Source organism: Triturus cristatus, chromosome 2_2 (genome assembly GCF_964204655.1).
Source record: "Triturus cristatus chromosome 2_2, aTriCri1.1, whole genome shotgun sequence".
Taxonomy (NCBI): domain Eukaryota; kingdom Metazoa; phylum Chordata; class Amphibia; order Caudata; family Salamandridae; genus Triturus; species Triturus cristatus.
The window spans coordinates 822,833,948-822,852,795 of record NC_140582.1 but is presented as its reverse complement, the minus strand read 5'-3'; the positions used below and the strand labels follow the sequence as shown (position 1 = coordinate 822,852,795).

Genomic DNA, 18,848 nt, shown 5'->3' with positions numbered 1-18,848 from the left:
GGTAAAGAGGATGTGCTGTTAAAGTGAATAGGTTTGCCCACTGGCACCTTTTCCACATTTGTTAGGGAGTGGCACCCACTGTTTAATGAAACCCACAAATGTGCAACCTTACCTAAAGCTCATCAGAATATTTTCTGGACATGCACAAGAACAGAAGAATGACTGCACCTGCTGTTTGAGACCTATGATGAAACCTGAAGGGCTAGACCTGCTCCCACTTGTACCCAGCAGAAAGAGGTAGACTTTACGGGTCAGTTGGCTGACCTCATATGCGGCTACAGAGACACCATGAGCTGGAAGAGGTCTTTCTCCTGTAGTGCCCATCTGACCATGTGTATCTGGCCCTTGACTAAACCCTGTTGTGGCCTTTGCTTAAGTACGTTCTGAGCCCTAAGTGCTGTCTCTGAGGTCCTGGGATATTTTGCTGTGTCTAGCTGGACTTTTTAAACAATCGCCAAAAAGTGGGTATTGTTAGAAATTGTGTTTCTGGTTGGCAGAAATATGCACCCTGTCCAAGCAGGAATCACAATTCTAGTCAGGGTAAGTCGGAAACACACTTTTAAGTAGCCTGTGTCAAGAGTTTAAAGTGATGTTTCTAAACAGAAAAGATGGTTAGCCATTCAAGATGTTAATATGTATAAAACACATGAGAAATACCATTGAATTCAAGATAAACTTATATTTTTATTTACTTCCTTTAACCTTAATAGGAAAAACATAATGTGTTAAACAGTTTGTGAAGTGCTCAATTGAAACACCAGCACACAAATGGGAGGTTCCATATCTAGACTTAAAATGAGTGGATTACAGATGAATTCAAATCAAGATTTACTTCTGAAATCCTGTCATGACGCCACTGCAACCATAGGCAATGGCTCAAGAGAGACGGGGTGAATCATATCTAAAGACTAAAAACTGCAGTTTTAATTTTACCGTTGGTGACCTGAAAACATTTGTGCTACATTTGGGCCCCAGTGAGCTTGCCTAAATTACACATCTGGCCCATCAGGATAACCCTTAAGGTGCTTCGGCCATCTAAAGCCAAAGTCAGCTTTTCTGTGGCATCTGAGTGACAAGTCCAGTATGTGAGTATATCTTAAAAATTTGTAACACTTGAGACATAAATTTGATCCTTATTGCTTCTAAAATCAGTGCTACACTGAGAGCTTGCCCTATCATCTAAAGCTAGTCTGTAACATCAGTGGAACTTGAGGGCTAGCTCTGCCATATCATTTCTGAGACAGTCCTTTATTTATCTTCTGGAGGTTTGTGCTGCACTGGAAAGCTTGAAACACCAATAGGAGGCCCGAATCTGTGAGCTGGATCCCCTTATCCATTCAATTGTTTGAAAATCTTCTGGGATTGGTGTCGAAACTCCCTCCCTTAATGAATGAGTGAATGATAAAAGTTATAAGGTGCAACAGCTACTGAACTAGTGTGTCCTGGCACACAAAAACACATTAGGCTGAAGGACCACATCAGAATAACCAAGTCTTGATTTGCGTAAGGAAGGAAAGATTTTCAAATTACAAAGAGAAGGATAATTTGTGGACTTTGCTTAAAGAGTCTACATGGAACTGCCTCCTTCTGGAGATCGTTTAACTCATGGAATTACAGCCAAATGTCCGGAGATTAAATATAGAGCATGATGTTTATGCCAAGGCAAACAAAATAGATTGAATAGTATTTCACCACATACCAGCACAAGCTTAAAGTTTAGTTTCACTACTATATCATGTCTTTGACATCAATCTCACCGTTACATATTCTGAATTAAAATGTTATGGCTTCACTGTTTTTTGCCTAATTGTTTGCAATAGAGAACGATCATTGAACGTTCCTCATCCCATAGAAAGACTTACTGAGGTATGAAGTCTGGTGTGGATATTTTAGGCACATTAGATTCACCAGAACGAAAACAGAAGTTCCTTCTTAGGATCAGGCAGTTGGAATACTTCCTCAAAGAGTTGCTCTTTGTGGTACTCCAGGGTGAATGCTAGTAATGTATACTGAATAAGAATGAAAAGGTAATGGTGAAATCCCATATCTCCCCAAACTCATGCCATTACATATAACAAAGCTTTTTAGGTATTGCTCAATCAAAAAAAAAATCAAAATAGTGGCTTTAAGTCAAGATTGACGCACATTTCATGATATGAATGAGAAATGGACAAGATAACCCTTGATAAAAACGTACACAGGTATAAAATAGCCAGGATTTTTACTTACAGCTTCCAAATTTCAGCGGGCAAGCATGACCATCCATTGGAAAATCTACTAATCTCATTGGGCACTCTGCACTTATGGTAAGCCTGCAAATACACAAATGCAAGAGGAAAGTTAATATAAAATAGCTTTTCCCTCAGACATGAATTATATTGCAGAAACATGCGTCAAGAATCCTGGTAAAATCAAAAAAGTACCTCATTGTATATAAGATAGTTCCGTTCTTCATTATTCTAAAAAGCTTATTTGGCGCAGTCATGTTGTGTGCAACAGACTTTTTTCCGTTCCTAAAGAAAGTGTCTGGTGTCCACACTTTAGTGACCATCAGGTTATTGAGTCGTAATATTTCAATGGGACCTTCATACTTCAGTCTTTTGTCAACCCATGTCTGGCGGAAAAAGACATCCATTGTGTATTCCTGAACAGAAAAAAGGAGGCACTTTTATGTTTACTGTGATCTACTAATTGAAAAATAAGCACTCTTGAATACACTAGAAACGCAAATGTCATTTTAAACATGATGTACTTTTATAGCAAGCAGAGCAACTGCATTTGTATCAGTATATTTAATTAATGGTTACAAATACCTCCCTTTAACATGCACCAATGATTCATATTATTCAGATAACAGTTAACAACCTATAAATATGCAGTTGGTATTATATTGAGATGCTATAGGCGTGGAAAATACACTTGTTCCTTGAAGTTCAATTATAATATTTTAAGAAATAAATCTTATAAAAATATTTTTTTAAAGTTATAAGTATAAGCACACTGTTAATACCTTTAAGGCAAAGCCCTCCAACTCAGAAACATTCCAGCAGACAGTTGACAGCATGGAAAACAGTATTTAATTTTACACAACCCGTGACTTACAGTGAGGATCTCCAACTCCCCGCCAACTCCTGCTCCGGTCGAAAGAATCTGTGCCACCATTTTAGAATGGAGTATCAGATTAAAACATCTCAAACAACATCAACTATCAGCCTTGATTGACAGCCAATGATAAGGTTTATTATTCATTTAAATTTGATATTTTCTTTTTTCATGTTTTTATTCAATTAGAAAAGATAAATCTGTTTACAGACATATCAAGAAAATAATGGTGAAAGAGCACAGATTAAAATAACAGCGTGTTCCATAAAGGAAATAGTTGCCACACTAAACTAGAAGAGTCCTAAATCTATCAGAACCCATAAAGAGTTCCTTGTAAAAGAGTAAGAGGCATATTATCAAGGACGGCGTTAAAATTATCGCCGGTTTAGCGGCAGAAAACTGCCACTAAACTGGCGATAATGGGCTTGATAATATGCCCTGGAGAATTCCAATAGAAGCTCATGTTCAGAACATGGGCTTCTATTGGAATTCTCCAGGGCATATTATCAAGCCCATTATCGCCGCTTTAGCTGCAGTTTTCTGCCGCTAAACCGACGATAATTTTTAACACCGTCCTTGATAATATGCCCCTAAGAGTTTTGGAGCTTGCGATTAGTAGCGGTAAGTCGAACTCCCATAATGAGCAGGTCTCAAAACTCAAACGAGTCTCTCGAACAGTTGTAACAACTGTGTTGATGTTAGACCACATTCTTCTCTCGTACAGGCCTGTTCAATATTTCTATGTAGTTGTATCCAGTGAGATGCACCTGGTGGAGCGCCAGTGATGCAGGTAACAGCTGGGCTGCGCCTACCCTCTTTAGGTACTGCACAATGTTTTATGAAGGCGTGCGACAAATGCATGGACTGCAGGTATAGATTTTCAATAGGTGGGTGGGCATATGAATCAACCACATAGATTTTTATGCCTGTGACGTGACACTAAAATGGCAGCCCAGGTCGAACGGGTCCCCTCACAGGAGAGCCGGGCAGGTCAGTGTTGGAGCTGAAAGGATGAGTCTGGACAGAGTTTTTACTGAAAGACTGTCCCACAGAAAACCTGTCTATGTTAGCGCTTATGTAAGTTGTTATTAGGCCTGGGCGTTAAATTCCGTTCCGCTGGCGGAATTTGCGGAATTTGGGTTATTTCGCTTTCCGCGGAGAACGCGCAATTTCCCAAAATTCTGCGTTCCGCGGCTTCGCTGAATTTTTTGCTTGTTCGCGTTCTCAAAATAAGTGTTCGTGAGATATTACCCCCCGAGCACGCAAACAGCGATCGCGAACACTAAAAAAGCATCACGAACAAGCAATTCCGCGTGTTTGCGGAATTTCTGCGTGTTTGCGGAGATTTTTTACCGTTTCGTGAAGTTTTGCGTAGCGTGACTACGCAAATTCCGCCTACCCCTAGTGTTAATGCGCAGTTATTTAAAAACATTACAAATACTAATTCAGGCAGCAGAACAAGTTAAAGTTCAATCGTGTTTATAATTACTACTGATCTAAATGTGTTCATTGTGAGACATACGTTCAATCTTTATATAAAAATGTAGCATAAACAATTTATCATCTCAGCTAGTAACTGTTCGGGCCTTTGATAACAGAATCTAAAATGCCATAAGGTGCGGGGCCGTGTGCTGAACTCCATCTATTATAAAAAGCGAAGTCATCATCTGTAAGAGTACAGCGAGCTACCTTTATATACCTTTCAATTCATTATCCTTCTGTTTTCGTTTCGGCTCGACCATGTCGATGAACTTGACAAATCTGCACTTTAACTACTGTGGGAAATCACATTTCACACAGTAAATAAGGGCATGTCAACATGTATAGATTTTCAATTGTTCAAGAGGTTCCCGAATCAATTTCTTATGTTCATTAATGAGCGCGGGGAAAACACTGCGCTGCAGTTGGTGTTGTTGAAAGATCCTTTCCTCAATGGAACAGGAATTTTGTCTGAAACACTCCAAATCGGCGCCTCATTAATTTTATCTTCAGTCTCCAGTGATGTTTTCTGAAAGTAAACTTGAGGGAGACCAAATTCGTACAAGTTGATGACCATTCATGCATGAGACAGCTTACATTTAGTAATTTTGCCATAAATATCTGAAATTATTTTCAAAGATTTATTCACAATTTTTAAAAACACATTATCTTGCCCCAGTGTTCTTTCAAATTCAATATTTCCAGAGCGGATGGAAGATATGCTTGCCATGTGTTTCTTCAGCTTTAGAAGCGCTCCTCAAAAAGAACTCCAAGATGAATGCAATTTGTTACATGCTCGATCATCTCCCTATGAATGATCCAGCAGCTAGTTTCATTATTCTTCTACTGAAAACCATCACTTTAGTTGTGTCTAATGTAGCCAAGCTTACAGTAGAACTCTATTTCTGCAAAGACCTATTGGCGTCTTCAATCCGGTTCAGATGGAGCACACTCCAAAAGGTCAATAAAAACAGAGTTAAATGTCGAAAAGAAAAAATCCTAAAAACTGTTCTTTGTGTTGGATTCCTGATAAACGTCACATCGCACTTATGGTGGCATTATCATGTGACAATTTACCACAATGACGGTGACAGTTAAAACACTGAATGGAAATGCGATTTCACAACAAAGGAACTTATGGTGCATGTGCACTGAAAAAGCTATATTTAAAGGAGTGACACATTCTGGCTGTTCGCTCAAGTTATCTAAGAATTGGATGATGAAAAAAGCAGGATTCTTTTCTTCCGGACATTTCAATCTCAGTCCTTATTGACCTTTGGATTGAGCTCTCTTTATTTTGTTATAGTTTTTGTAAAGTGCATGGCTGCCCCAGCAAAAGGGGCGTTCCAGCGCTCATTGCAACCAGACAGAGATGCGGGGAGGGAGCAGGCAGGTAAGTAGATTACTTAACAAAGAGATATGTTTTTATAGCCTTACGGAACGCCACATGATTTTGGATGCTTCTGATGCTCACAGGGAGGGAGTTCTAGAGTTTTGGGGCAAGAACACGGAAGGAGCGCCCTCCTGCCCTGGCTCTCTTGACCCGGGGATCAGACATCAGGTGCTGACCAGAAGAGCGCAGCTGACAGGTGGGTATGTAGGGTGTTTGAAGATCAGCTAAAATATTGGGGGATTGGGCGTTCAGGATTCCTTGGGAGATACAGAGGGCTTTGAAGTTGATTTGTTTCTCCACCGGAAACCAGTGTAGTCTGCTGATGAAGTCAGAAATAGAGCAGGTTCTGGGCAGACCGAAAAGTATCAGGACAGCAGCCTTTTGTTCCCTTTCAATCAATCAATCAAAGACATTTATAGAGCGCACTACTCACCCGTAGGGTCTCAAGGCGCTGGGGGGAGGGGGGTGCCGCTACTGCTCGAACAGCCAGGTCTTCAGCTTCTTCCTGAAGGAGAGGTGGTCTTGGGTCAGGCGCAGGTCGGTCGGGAGGGAGTTCCAGGTCTTGGCGGCCAGGTAGGAGAAGGACCTTCCTCCTGTAGTCGCTCTTCGGATGCGGGGGACGGCGGCGAGGGCGTGGTTGGCTGATCGGAGGTGGCGTTTGGGAGCGTAGAAGTTGATTCGGTTGTTGAGGTAGCTCGGGCCTTGGTCGTGTAGGGCTTTGTGTGCGTGGGTGAGGAGGCGGAAGGTGATTCTTTTGTTGACGGGGAGCCAGTGTAGGTCTCTCAGATGTCCGGAGATGTGGCTGGTTCGTGGGATGTCGAGGATGAGTCTGGCTGAGGCGTTCTGGATCCGCTGGAGTCTCTTCTGGAGCTTGGCGGTGGTACCGGCGTAGAGGGCGTTGCCGTAGTCCAGTCGGCTAGTGACGAGGGCCTGGGTGACGGTCTTCCTGGTCTCGGTGGGGATCCACCAGAAGATCTTCCGTAGCATGCGTAGGATGTTGAAGCACGCCGAGGAGACGTTGTTGACTTGCCTGGTCATGGAGAGGGAGGAGTCCAGGATGAAGCCCAGGTTGCGTGCGTGGTCTGTCGGTTTGGGTGCGGTGCCCAGGGCGGGAGGCCACCAGGAGTCGTCCCAGGCGGAGGGTGAAGAGCCCAGGATGAGGACCTCCGTCTTGTCTGAGTTCAGTTTCAGGCGGCTGGTCGTCATCCACTCGGCTACCTCTTTCATCCCTTCGTGCAGGTTGGCTCTGGCGGCGGCGGGGTCGCCGGTCAGGGAGAGGATCAGCTGGGTGTCGTCGGCGTAGGAGATTATGCTGAGGTTGTGTTGGCGTGCGATGGCCGCGAGGGGGCTCATGTAGACGTTGAAGAGGGTGGGGCTCAGCGAGGATCCTTGAGGGACGCCGCAGATGACTTCGGTGGCCTCTGACTTGTACGGTGGTAGGCGGACTCTCTGTGTTCTTCCGTCGAGGAAGGAGATGATCCATTCCAGAGCCTTCTCCTGGATTCCGACGTTGCTGAGGCGCTGTACTAGGGTGCGGTGGCAGACAGTGTCGAATGCCGCGGAGAGGTCTAGGAGGATGAGGGCCGCTGTTTCTCCATTGTCCATCAGGGCTCGGATGTCATCGGTGGCGGCGATGAGGGCGGTCTCGGTGCTGTGGTTGGCTCGGAAGCCAGACTGTGAGGGGTCGAGGGATCCATTCGTCTCAAGGAAGGCGGCCAGCTGCTTGTTGACGGTCTTCTCGATGACTTTGGCTGGAAACGGGAGGAGCGAGATGGGGCGGTAATTCTTGAGTTCGGTGGGGTCCGCTGTGGGTTTCTTGAGTAGAGCGCTGAGTTCGGCGTGCTTCCAGCTCTCAGGGAAGGTGGCGGTGTCGAAGGATGTGTTGATGATGTCTCGCAGGTGGGGTGCGATGACAGCGTCGGCCTTGTTGAAGACGTGGTGAGGGCAGGGGTCGGTCGGCGATCCGGAGTGGATGGAGTTCATCGTGCGGATGGTGTCTTTGGTGCTGATCGGAGTCCAGGCGTGGAGGGTGGTGGTGGGGGGTCGTTGTTCGGTCGTGGTGTGCGTTGGTTGGTTGTTGAAGCTGTTGTGTATGTCCGCGATCTTGTTGTGGAAGTATGAGGCGAGGGAGTTGCAGAGGTCTTGCGATGGGGTGATGTCGTTGTTTCCTGCGCTGGGGTTGGATAGCTCTTTCACGATGTTGAAGAGTTCCTTGCAGTTGTGTGCGTTGTTGTCCAGCCGGTCCTTGAATGCAGTTTTCTTGGCGGCGCGGATCAGCTGGTAGTGCTTCCGGGTGGCAAGCTTGAAGGTGGTCCTGTTGTCCGGTGTTGGTTCCCTTCTCCAGACTTTCTCGAGGGCTCGGCAGTTCTTCTTGGAGCTCTTGAGTTCGTCGGTGAACCATGGGGCTTTCTTGCTGCCGGGTCTGCTGGGCGGGGTCCTCAGCGGGGCGAGCTCGTCCGCGCAGTTGCTGATCCACTTCGTGAGGTTGTCGGCGGCCTGGCTGGGGTTCGCTGAGCTGGCAGGAGGGTGCTGGCTCAGGGAGGTGGCGAGCTGGTCGGCTGTGATCTTGTTCCAGCTTCTGCGGGCAGCCTGTTGCTGGTGGTGGTGGGTCGTCGTTCTTTTGAAGGTGAAGTGGACGCAGCTGTGGTCCGTCCATTGAAGCTCTGTGGCATGGCTGAAGTCGATGTCTGTGCTGGATGAGAAGATTGCGTCGAGTGTGTGTCCGGCGAGGTGGGTGGGGGTGGACACCAGCTGCTTGAGTCCAAGATTGGCGAGGTTGTCGAGCAGGGTGCTGGTGTTGCGGTCGTTGTTGTTCTCCAGGTGGAAGTTGAGGTCCCCCAGGAGGATGTAGTCAGCGGAGGTGAGGGCATGCGAGCTGACGAAGTCGGCGATGTTCTCGCTGAATTGGGTGCGTGGTCCCGGAGGTCGGTAGATCAGGGTGCCTCTGAGGGTGGTCTTCGGGTCGGTGTGGATTTGGAAATGCAGGTGTTCGGCGGTGGTCAGGGTGTTGTCGGTGCTGGTCGTGAGACGGATGGTGTTCCTGTGGATGATGGCGATGCCTCCTCCCATCTGGTTGGCGGTGCGATCCCTCCGGGTGATCTTGTAGCCCTCTGGGATGGCGATGGCGATGTCGGGAGCTGAAGAGGCGTTTATCCAGGTCTCCGTGAGGAAGGCAACGTCTGGAGCTGTGGTGTCGAGGAGGTTCCAGAGTTCGATGGCGTGTCTGTGGACGGAGCGGGTGTTGAGCAGGATGCACTTGAGGTGGGTGCTGCTGGTGTTCGACTTGGCGGGTGCTGGTGCGAGGCAGGTCCGGATGCAGGTGAACTTGCAGGCGTGGCAGCTGAAGGGTCCGTGGGTGCGTCGTGGTGTGGCTCGGTAGCATCCTGGGAATCGGCCGGTGTTGAGTGCGATGAGGGTGGCGGCGGTGTACGTCAGGCGGGTCGGCCGGGGTCCTCGTGGGCCAGGGGTCCTGGCACTGGGCGCGGTCCAGGCGCGGACGGGCGCAGACGGGCTTACCTTTGGCGCGCCTTCGGCGCACAATTGGCGCGCCCGCTGCGCGTGACCGCTGCGCGTGACCGCTGCGCGTTCGCACGGTCGCCATATATGGCGAAGTGCGCGGGGGGGTGGAGCAGCTGGGAGGCGGGAGCGGGGAGGGTACAGAAGGGAAAAAGGGGCGGGGTTAGCGGCGGTGGCGGGAAGCGGGGAGCGGGGAGGGAAGGCGAAGGCTAGTCGCAGGCAGAAAAACACGAGATACAGAAGGCAAAAATACAACTATACAAACAATTCTAAGCAATCAGACAGCAGGGGCACAGGGATTGGAAAAACACGAGATACAGAAGGCAAAAATACAACTATACAAACAATTCTAAGCAATCAGACAGCAGGGGCACAGGGAGAGAAGCGGACCACGCCGCTCGAAGGAGGGGGCGTGGCCACGCGGCGGCAGCCGGGCAACGAGGCACAAATGCGGGGAGGCACACGCAGCAGCTGGTGGCGGTGCGGCGCGGGGGTGTCCTAGAACTAGGTCACACTCACCTGCGTCGCACTGTCGCCATATATGGCCAAGTGCGCGGGGGGCGGAGCAGCTGGGAGTCGGGAGCGGGGAGGGTACAGAAGGGAAAAAGGGGCGGGGTTAGCGGCGGTGGCGGGGAGCGGGGAGGGAAGGCGAAGGCTAGTCGCAGGCAGAAAAACACGAGATACAGAAGGCAAAAATACAACTATACAAACAATTCTAAGCAATCAGACAGCAGGGGCACAGGGATTGGAAAAACACGAGATACAGAAGGCAATAATACAACTATACAAACAATTCTAAGCAATCAGACAGCAGGGGCACAGGGAGAGAAGCGGACCCCTCGAAGGAGGGGGCGTGGCCACGCGGCGGCAGCCGGGCAACGAGGCACAAATGCGGGGAGGCACACGCAGCAGCTGGTGGCCGTGCGGCGCGGGGGTGTCCTAGAACTAGGTCACCTTTGTAGGCAATGTATCTCTCCTCTATTGGCCCTTAGGTACAAAGAGCTTGCGTAATCCAGCCTAGATAGTACAGTGGCCTGGATTATAACCGGACGGGTATTAGCATCGAAAAAACCCAGCAGGGGTTTAATACCGCGTAGGAGCCCAAAGCAGACTCCAGCTACCGCCTTTGTTTAAGCCTGGAAGGTCAATGCAGAGTCAACCCATACGCCCAGGTTTTTACCCATCTGTTTGGGGGCAGGTAGGAGGCTTAGTGTGGGCAGCCACCAGAGCTCACTCCACAGATTAGTGTTTTTGCCTACCAACAGAATTTCAGATTTGCTGGCATTCAATTGAAGACAGTTAGATGTCATCATCCAGTCCGCAATGGCTGTTAAATCCTCTTTAAATTTTAATGCGTGCTGAAAAGTGTCAGTACAATGTAGCTTTCCCTAATGCTGACCAGAAGAAGGTTGGCCTGATGAATGAAGGGGGGAGTAGAAAGTGAATGCTCCTCACAACCTTGATCATGCCCTTTGAAATCGGTTGTGGCCAAGATATTAATCTGCCCATAACTCGCTTCATAACATGTGCACATAACTCACCACACTGTCATGCACTGTGTTCTTAGAAATTATATAATTGCAGATGTCATAAGTCTTATTAGGACTGCTATGATTTCACATGCTATGTTATATCACATGCAAAGGTGTAACCAGAGGATGGAGAAATGGCAAGTTCTAGTCAATCTAGTGTTGTGATTGATGGAATAGGAATGTGTACGGAGGTGTGCGATGTATAGTAAATTGAAGATGGTGCATCGATTATAAATGTAACTTATAATGATGAGTAATAACTAGTGATGAGTAAATTAGAAATTTAAGTTATACTTATAACTTTATAATTTCTCCTGTTTGTACAGTTTAATTTGGGTTTGTATATAAAGAGCAAATAAAGTTTATCGAACTATATCTTCGCTTTAACCTTTGGTTTTTTCATTAGATTAAAAAGGTGTTTATTTTGTTAATAAAAATGCGTTTCAAATCATAGTGTTGAGTGCCATTTAAGTAACATTTCTTAAGTACAGTGCTGTAGAATATAGTAAAGGACATTGTCGTATAGTGTAGTGTTGTGGAGTAGAATACAGTGGAGTGGAGTGGTGTTGCATATTGTGGAGTTAAATGTTATCTAGTGGCATAGTGTGGTGTGTCGTCTAGTGGAGTATTGTAGAATGTAGTGATGTATTTCTACAGTGGAGTGGTGTGTCGTACAATACACTTGTGTCATACAGTGGAGTCCCGTTGACTATAGTGTCATGCAGTCAAGTGCCGTGGAATGGTGAGTCGAGTGTCATGGAGTATTGTTGAATTGCATGGAGTAGAGTGTTGTACAGTGCAGTGTAGGGGCATACAGTGTAGTAAGGCTCCTATAGTGGTGTAGAGTGTAGTAAAGTTTTGTAGAGTGCAGGTTTACAGAGTACAGTACAGTGATGTAGATTTAGAGTGGCATATATTGGAGTGTCGTACAGTGATCTAAAATGTTGTACAGTATAGTGGAGTGGCCTAGCAAAGAGCGGACTAAAGTGTCATAGTGGAGTGGCATCACGTATAGTACAGTACCCTGGAGTGTAGTATACTGTGGTGGCATAGAATACAGTGGAGTAAAGTGTTATAGAGTGAAGTGGCATGTCATACAGTGGAATGGTATGCTGTGTTGTAGAGTGTGTGTGTAACAGTGTAGTGGCATAGAGTGGAGTGCAATGGAGTGAGTTAGAGTAGACTAGAGTTTGGTACAGTGTGCTTCAGTGGAGTGGTATATAGTGTTGTAGAGTGTAGTGGCATACAGTGAAATAGTGTAGAGTGGAGTGTAGGAGAGTGTAGTGGTGTCCAATGGAACAGCATACAGTAGAGTGGCGTACAGTGGAGTGCCATTGACTGGATTGGCCTACAGTGGAATAGCACACAGTGGAGTGGGGTACAGCGGACTAGCATACAGTGGAGTGCCATAAAGTGGAATAGTGTATAGTGAAGTGGGATACAGTGCGCTGTCATAGTGTGGAATGGCAGACAGAGTAGCATACAGTAGAGTGGTATACATTCCAGTGGCATCCAATGAGGTGGAGTACAGTGAAGTAGGTTGGATCAAAATAGCACACAGTGGAGCACCTTAGAGTGCAGTTGCATACAGTTGACTATCTTAGAGTAGATTGACAGAGTGGAGTATTGTACAGTGGAGTGTCAGACTGGAGTGGGGTAAAGGAACTTAGTATATACTGCAGTGACGAAGAATGGAGTGAGGTACAGTGGAATTGTATATAGTGGAGTGGCATACAGGGTCATGGCAAAGAGTGAAGTGGCATGGAGTGGAGTGGGGTACAAGGGAATGGTGTGGAGTGGCATACAGTGGACTAGCGTACAGTCGACTAGTATACACTGAAATAGCATATAGTAGAATACCATACAATAGAGTGGTAATAGCTTACAATTCAGTGGCACAGAGTGAAGCAACGTACAGTAGAGAGAGGTGCAGTGTAGTGGCATACAGGAGAATAGCATAGAATGGAGTGGCGTACTGTGGAATAGAGTACAGTGGAGTGGCGTACAGTGAAATAGCATACAGTAGAGTAGCATGCACTGAAATAGTGTATAATTAAGTAGTGCAGAGTTTAGTGGCTTACAGCAGAGTGGCATACACCAGAGTGGTATACATTGGAATACCGTACAGTGGAGTGGCATAGAGTGTCGTAGTTTACAGTGGAGTGGGGTACAGTGGAGCATCATAGAGTGGAATAGCGTACAGTGGAGGAGCATACAGTAAAGTGGCATAGTGTCAAATATCGTAGAGTTGAGTGGTGTAGAGTGTAGTTGCATACAGTGGACTAGTGTATAGTGGAGTGGCATAAAGTGGAATAGCATACAGTAGAGTTTTGTACAGTGTAGTGGCGTAGAGTGGAGTGACCTGCAGTAGAATAGCATGCACTGGAGTGGCAAAGAGTTTATTGGTGTACAATGGATTGTGGTAGAGTGTAGTAACCCTGCCATGGCTGAACAACTAGGGATTGGCTATACAGACGAGATGGCATCTGCTATTTTAGCAGGACCATCATTACTTCCAGATACCAATATTGGACAGAGCCTCTCCCAAGCACAGAATTGGGATGAACTAAAAGAACTAAAACGCTGTCAAATGAGGACCCTCCTGCACGGAGCAATCATGACAGAATATCTCCGTGGGAATATAGCGCCAACAGGCTTGTTGGTCACGAATGCACCCAGAATCTTTCTGGATGACCCTCTTTTTAAAAAAGAGTGGTCACTTATTGCATGGCGTTGTTCGAGGGATTGGCTTATCCTAATAATTAACACTGCCAAGCGCATATCAGATGCAATACTAATTAAGATCAAAACCAGCGAAGATCACCTCATTACAGAAATTAAACTGTCATTGTATAAAAAGAAGCTCGAAGAAGTGAACAAAGAGATCATTGAACACAAGGAATATCTCATGCAAAAAAAGATTTCCAAATTACAAAAAGATCTGAAAAAATTCAGCCATGAGAAAGTTTACGCTTACATAAAAGATGATTACAAAGGAGAGGATAATTCAGACTCAGGTTCCTCACGCAATGACCGGTCGGGATCTTCTGATTCCGAACAGGACAGTTGGTCCAGTGATGGCTCATACAAAAATTGGCAGAACAAACCGAGAAGACCGCGACGCGGGAACTTCAATCAAAGATTTGGACACCCCCAAATGTACCCCTGGACTGGCCCATTTGGTCCAGTCCCATTTCAAGGACCGCCTCAATTTCCAATGGGTCCTTACTTCCAGCCCGAATTTAACCAGCATTTTTTAGGACAGGGTGGAAGAAGGGGGAAACGAGGAAGACGTGGCAACAGGAGAGTACAGTGGGAAGAGGACAGATCAGGACCGAACACAAGGAGCAACTCCAGAGACCAACCACAACCGGGGACAAGCACAATGAGGGATTAGTAGTTAACTTAACAGACATAACCCTCACCACAGATGAGATGTCAGTCTTGGAGAAAGGCCTGGGATTTGTTCCTACTACCCACCTAGACAAATTCCAGTTACGTTGTGAACTTGGGGAATTTTTTAGGAAGATAAGACTCAATGTCTTCTTCCAGGACAAGGAAGGAGTCATTAGCGAGGGGGAATACACTGATCTAAGACCCAAATCAACCTTTTACCCACCTTCAAACATGATGCCACCAGAAGTACTGGCCTTTGAAGAAGCAGTTGTAAAAGAAATAGAGGAACTGCAACCGAGAGCTGATTCTTTCAATAACCTGAGTAACAAAGAACGTCTGGCTTTGACTAAATTGCAAAATCGCACAGAAATAATAATAAAACCCGCAGACAAAGGGGGTGCCACAGTCATCCAAAGTTCGATGGCATACAAGACCGCATGCCTCACCTTGCTGGCTGACACTAAATTCTACAAGAAAATCAACAGAGATCCTACAAACAGACTGAAGACAACTATATCGGCCCTGACATCAGATGCACTTGGGAAGGGGTGGATCACTAAAAAAGAACATGCATTTTTGAACCAAGTGGAACCTAGAATTCCGATATTTTACACCATTCCTAAGATCCACAAGGGCAAGGTACCTCCCCCAGGGAGACCCATAGTATCAGGAATTGGCTCGATTTTGGAACCTCTATCCCAATATACCGACTGGTTCCTACGCCCCCTGGTCAAACAGATAACGTCATATGTACAGGACACAAAACATCTTCTGAATCTCCTGACTAACATCGAGTATGACCCAACTAATTGCTTCCTAGTGAGTCTAGATGTGGAAGCACTTTATACAAGTATACCCCAGACCGAAAGCATTGGAGTCATTGAACAACTTCTGGAGAATGAGGAATGGCAATGGACTGCACCAAAAGAATGGATCATTACATTAATGAGATTAGCATTAACGGAAAATTTCTTCAGGTTCGAATCTCAGTTGTACTGGCAAATCCATGGAACTTCTATGGGAAGCACCTTTGCTCCTAGTATAGCATGTCTATACATGAGCCATTTTGAAAACCAACATATTTGGAATGCTAACCCATACACTATTAACATCTGTAAGTGGTATCGCTATATCGATGACATTTTTATGGTATGGCGAGGCGATACCCAGAGCCTTTCTAACTTCAGTCTGTGGATCAATGATCTTAACCCTCATTTACGGTTCACCGTCAACAAAGACAGAGAAACCATCCCGTTTTTGGACATCAACATCATCGCTAAAGATGGCACTCTGTGTAGCTCGCTATATACGAAACCGACTGACAGAAACAGCCTGTTGAGATTCGACAGTGCCCATCCGCGATCTCTCAGGGAAAATCTCCCGGTAGGACAATTCCTACGCATACGTAGAAATTGTTCTGAAATTCGAGACTACAAAAAAGAGGCAATGACACTCACTAACAAACTGAAACAAAGGAACTATCCAACTAAAATAATCGAACAGGCCAGTAAAAGAGCACGGAATACTCCCAGAGAGGCCCTACTCGAGACTCAAGAAAGACAACAACCTCAAAATATGATCTGTGTTACTACTTTCAACTCGTCCTCCAACGATGTTAAAAAGATCATAAATAAAAGGTGGTCCATTCTCACCTCCAACAAACTTTCATTGAACAAACCCATGTTCTCCTTTAAAAAGAACCGTAGTCTGAGGGATACCCTGATCCATACAGACTCTTATGGAAGTGTGGATCACGTTCAAACAACACTATGGGATACGCCCCCAGTGACGGGACACTACCCTTGCGGGTCCTGTGTAGCTTGTGAATTCACTAGAGCTAGCAAAACACTTGAACTCGGCCTCAAAACCCCCTGGGAGCAACGGTCCCATACCAACTGCAACTCTGAAGGGGTCATCTACCTCATAAAATGCCCATGTGACTTAACCTACATAGGCATGACCAGCCGAAAAATTAAAATTCGGATATGCGAACATAGAAGTACCATCAGGCGCATGGTCTCAGCTACTAGACTCACCACACACTTTGTCGAGAAACATCATAAAGACACTGATATACGATGGACGGTCATTGAGAAGATTAAGGGCACCAGGAACCTACAGAAAAGACTCCTAGAGAGAGAACAACGGTGGGTGTATCGTTTGGGAACACATGAAACAGGATTAAATGACTCGATACCGTGGAGTCAACTTAATAAGTAAAATCAACCCCTTGGATCCTCCATTTGTTGACATGAACAACAGACACTCCGTCTGAATTACGTATTCACACTATTGACAATGTACATCCCCGTTTTTAAATTACTTAGATACTGGATGGGTTTTGGATGTCACCAGTATGACAACATATTCTATCATAGAGTCACTCCAGCACCCAAACAAGATGCCTTTCACTAGACTAAAACGGGGCATTATTGAACTAACCATTCATCCCCCTCCTCTCAAATACTACATTCTAAATATACCCCTATGTCGAACAACACGTAGACTACGATCGAAAAACGTATTGATGACCATTACCTAATTTTCAGTCTTCAAATCTGGGCATTGCTGGCTAATCATGTTTTATCAGCAGCGTTTTTTAACATCTGGTTCTAATTAACCTGTGTTCCCTCCGCTGCTCACTACACACGAGCGCCCAGTCTGCACTCTTGTCTCTGCCCCCCCCCCTTTTTTGATTCACTTTGACCCTCCCCGTGGCACACATCCACCAATACCCAGCGTAGATCGCTCACTTTCAGTTCAGCCATCCTTTCCAATGTGTACTACAACTTCCATCAACCCCGCACGCCGTAACGTCTGACGTCACTTCCTGTAACCAAGGGGCGTGTCTCTCTATCATCCTTCGATTACGGCGCGCTTTCCACGTTATATTTACCAGTCCCAGGCTTCACCACTTTGCGAAAGCCGAGGACCAGAACCAAACAGGTAGCGGGCAGGGCGGTTGATCGTAACGAAGTAAGTAGTTTTACCCACTCGATGTCCCACTCACTGTGTATCAACCTCCGTTCCATGACCCCATCTATGCGGAACGACCTTTTTCCACCTTACCGCTTGACACAACTCTCATTCACGGTTCCCCCAGGACAGCCCCATCTGGCCCCTGGTCCTGAGAGATTCAATCTACCTTCCCGATTTGGGTAAAGTATAACTGTAGATATATCACGTATGAATGTGTGTATGCATGTGTAGTATGTTTTTTTCAGTCACTTATTTACCTGCCCATTGACAGCATAGTTCTTGGTATCGCCAGGAACGTACAAGGTTTTTTAATGTGCACTAGTACCTGGAGACACTGTGTGCACGCTATTTTTATAAGAACAGACATCACTCTGTTATCGCTAGAATGCGAATCATCTCGCCACACTCACAGTATGTCTGTCACATTTTCTACGATATGTTGCAGTCATGATGAGTGGCATGATAGGAGGACACTCCTCCTCACGTGAGCATGCACACGAGGATCCACGCATGTTCACTGGCGGTATACACCGTACCGCTCTAAGAGAAATGAAATAAGCGGCAACTAGACCGCTGGTACTTTTATATGTTGTTTGTCTCTATTTCTTCCCTTACAGATGGAGCCTGGCAGTTCACACACTTCCACCGTTACCAAACCACGTGGAGCAGCTACTCTGCCCTCACCATACTGACAGGATAGGGACACCCCATAACGTGTTAATTACACTCACATAGGGGAGTTACTTTTTTTGCCCTGAAGAAAGTCCTGGACCATTTTTTGGCCCCTTTTCGGACTGAAACATGTCGGCACTAGGGTCATAGGACCATAACACTCCTAAAAAACCCAATTTTTTAAGTATTTTAATTACCCGGACAGACCCAAGAATAAAGGGATACTGGGGATCTGTCTCAGGTATTTTATCTAGTTAACTCCCTCTGTCGTAGAACATATCAAAAGCACTCCCAACACTGTGGTCGAGCCCACCCGGACTTCTAGGGGTCTGGGTGACCCGATGATGAAGCATGACACCACTAGGGTGTGTGAGGGTAACTTAAAGAAAGACTTAGTTTCCCCACGACCACGGTTGTATTAGGCACAACCTTGAATTCTCATTTCTCTTCCCCTGTTCCCTTATTTTACTAGATCTCTATAGATCTGTTAGAGTATTTTTTGTGCATTTAGAGTGTAGTAACATACAGTGGAGCAGCACAGAGTGCAGTGGCATAGAGTGGAGCAGTGCACAGTGGAATGAGGTACAATATAGTGGGATACAGTTGAACAGCATAGAGTGGAGTATCGGGGAATGGTGTTGAAGGGAGTGGCATAGAGTCTAGTAGGATAGACTGCAGTAGTATAGAGGGCACTGGCACGCAGTGCACTGGCATAGAGTGGAGTGGTGTACAGTGGAGTGGCGTACAAAGCAATAGCTTGTAGTAGAGTGGCATACAAT

At 46.1% G+C, this 18,848-nt stretch overlaps 1 protein-coding gene across 3 annotated transcripts in view; it reads right to left on the bottom strand.

Moving 5' to 3' along the window:
* GABRA4 (gamma-aminobutyric acid type A receptor subunit alpha4) overlaps positions 1-18,848 on the bottom strand; it is a 387,346-nt gene that overhangs the window by 219,626 nt on the left and 148,872 nt on the right. For all 3 annotated transcript variants that reach the window (XM_085643308.1, XM_085643309.1, XM_085643310.1), the window contains 2 exons: positions 2,424-2,644; positions 2,230-2,312 (listed from right to left, as the gene is read on the bottom strand). In XM_085643308.1, coding sequence (XP_085499434.1) covers positions 2,230-2,312; positions 2,424-2,644 — 304 coding nt within the window. The remainder of the gene's footprint in view (positions 1-2,229; positions 2,313-2,423; positions 2,645-18,848) is intronic.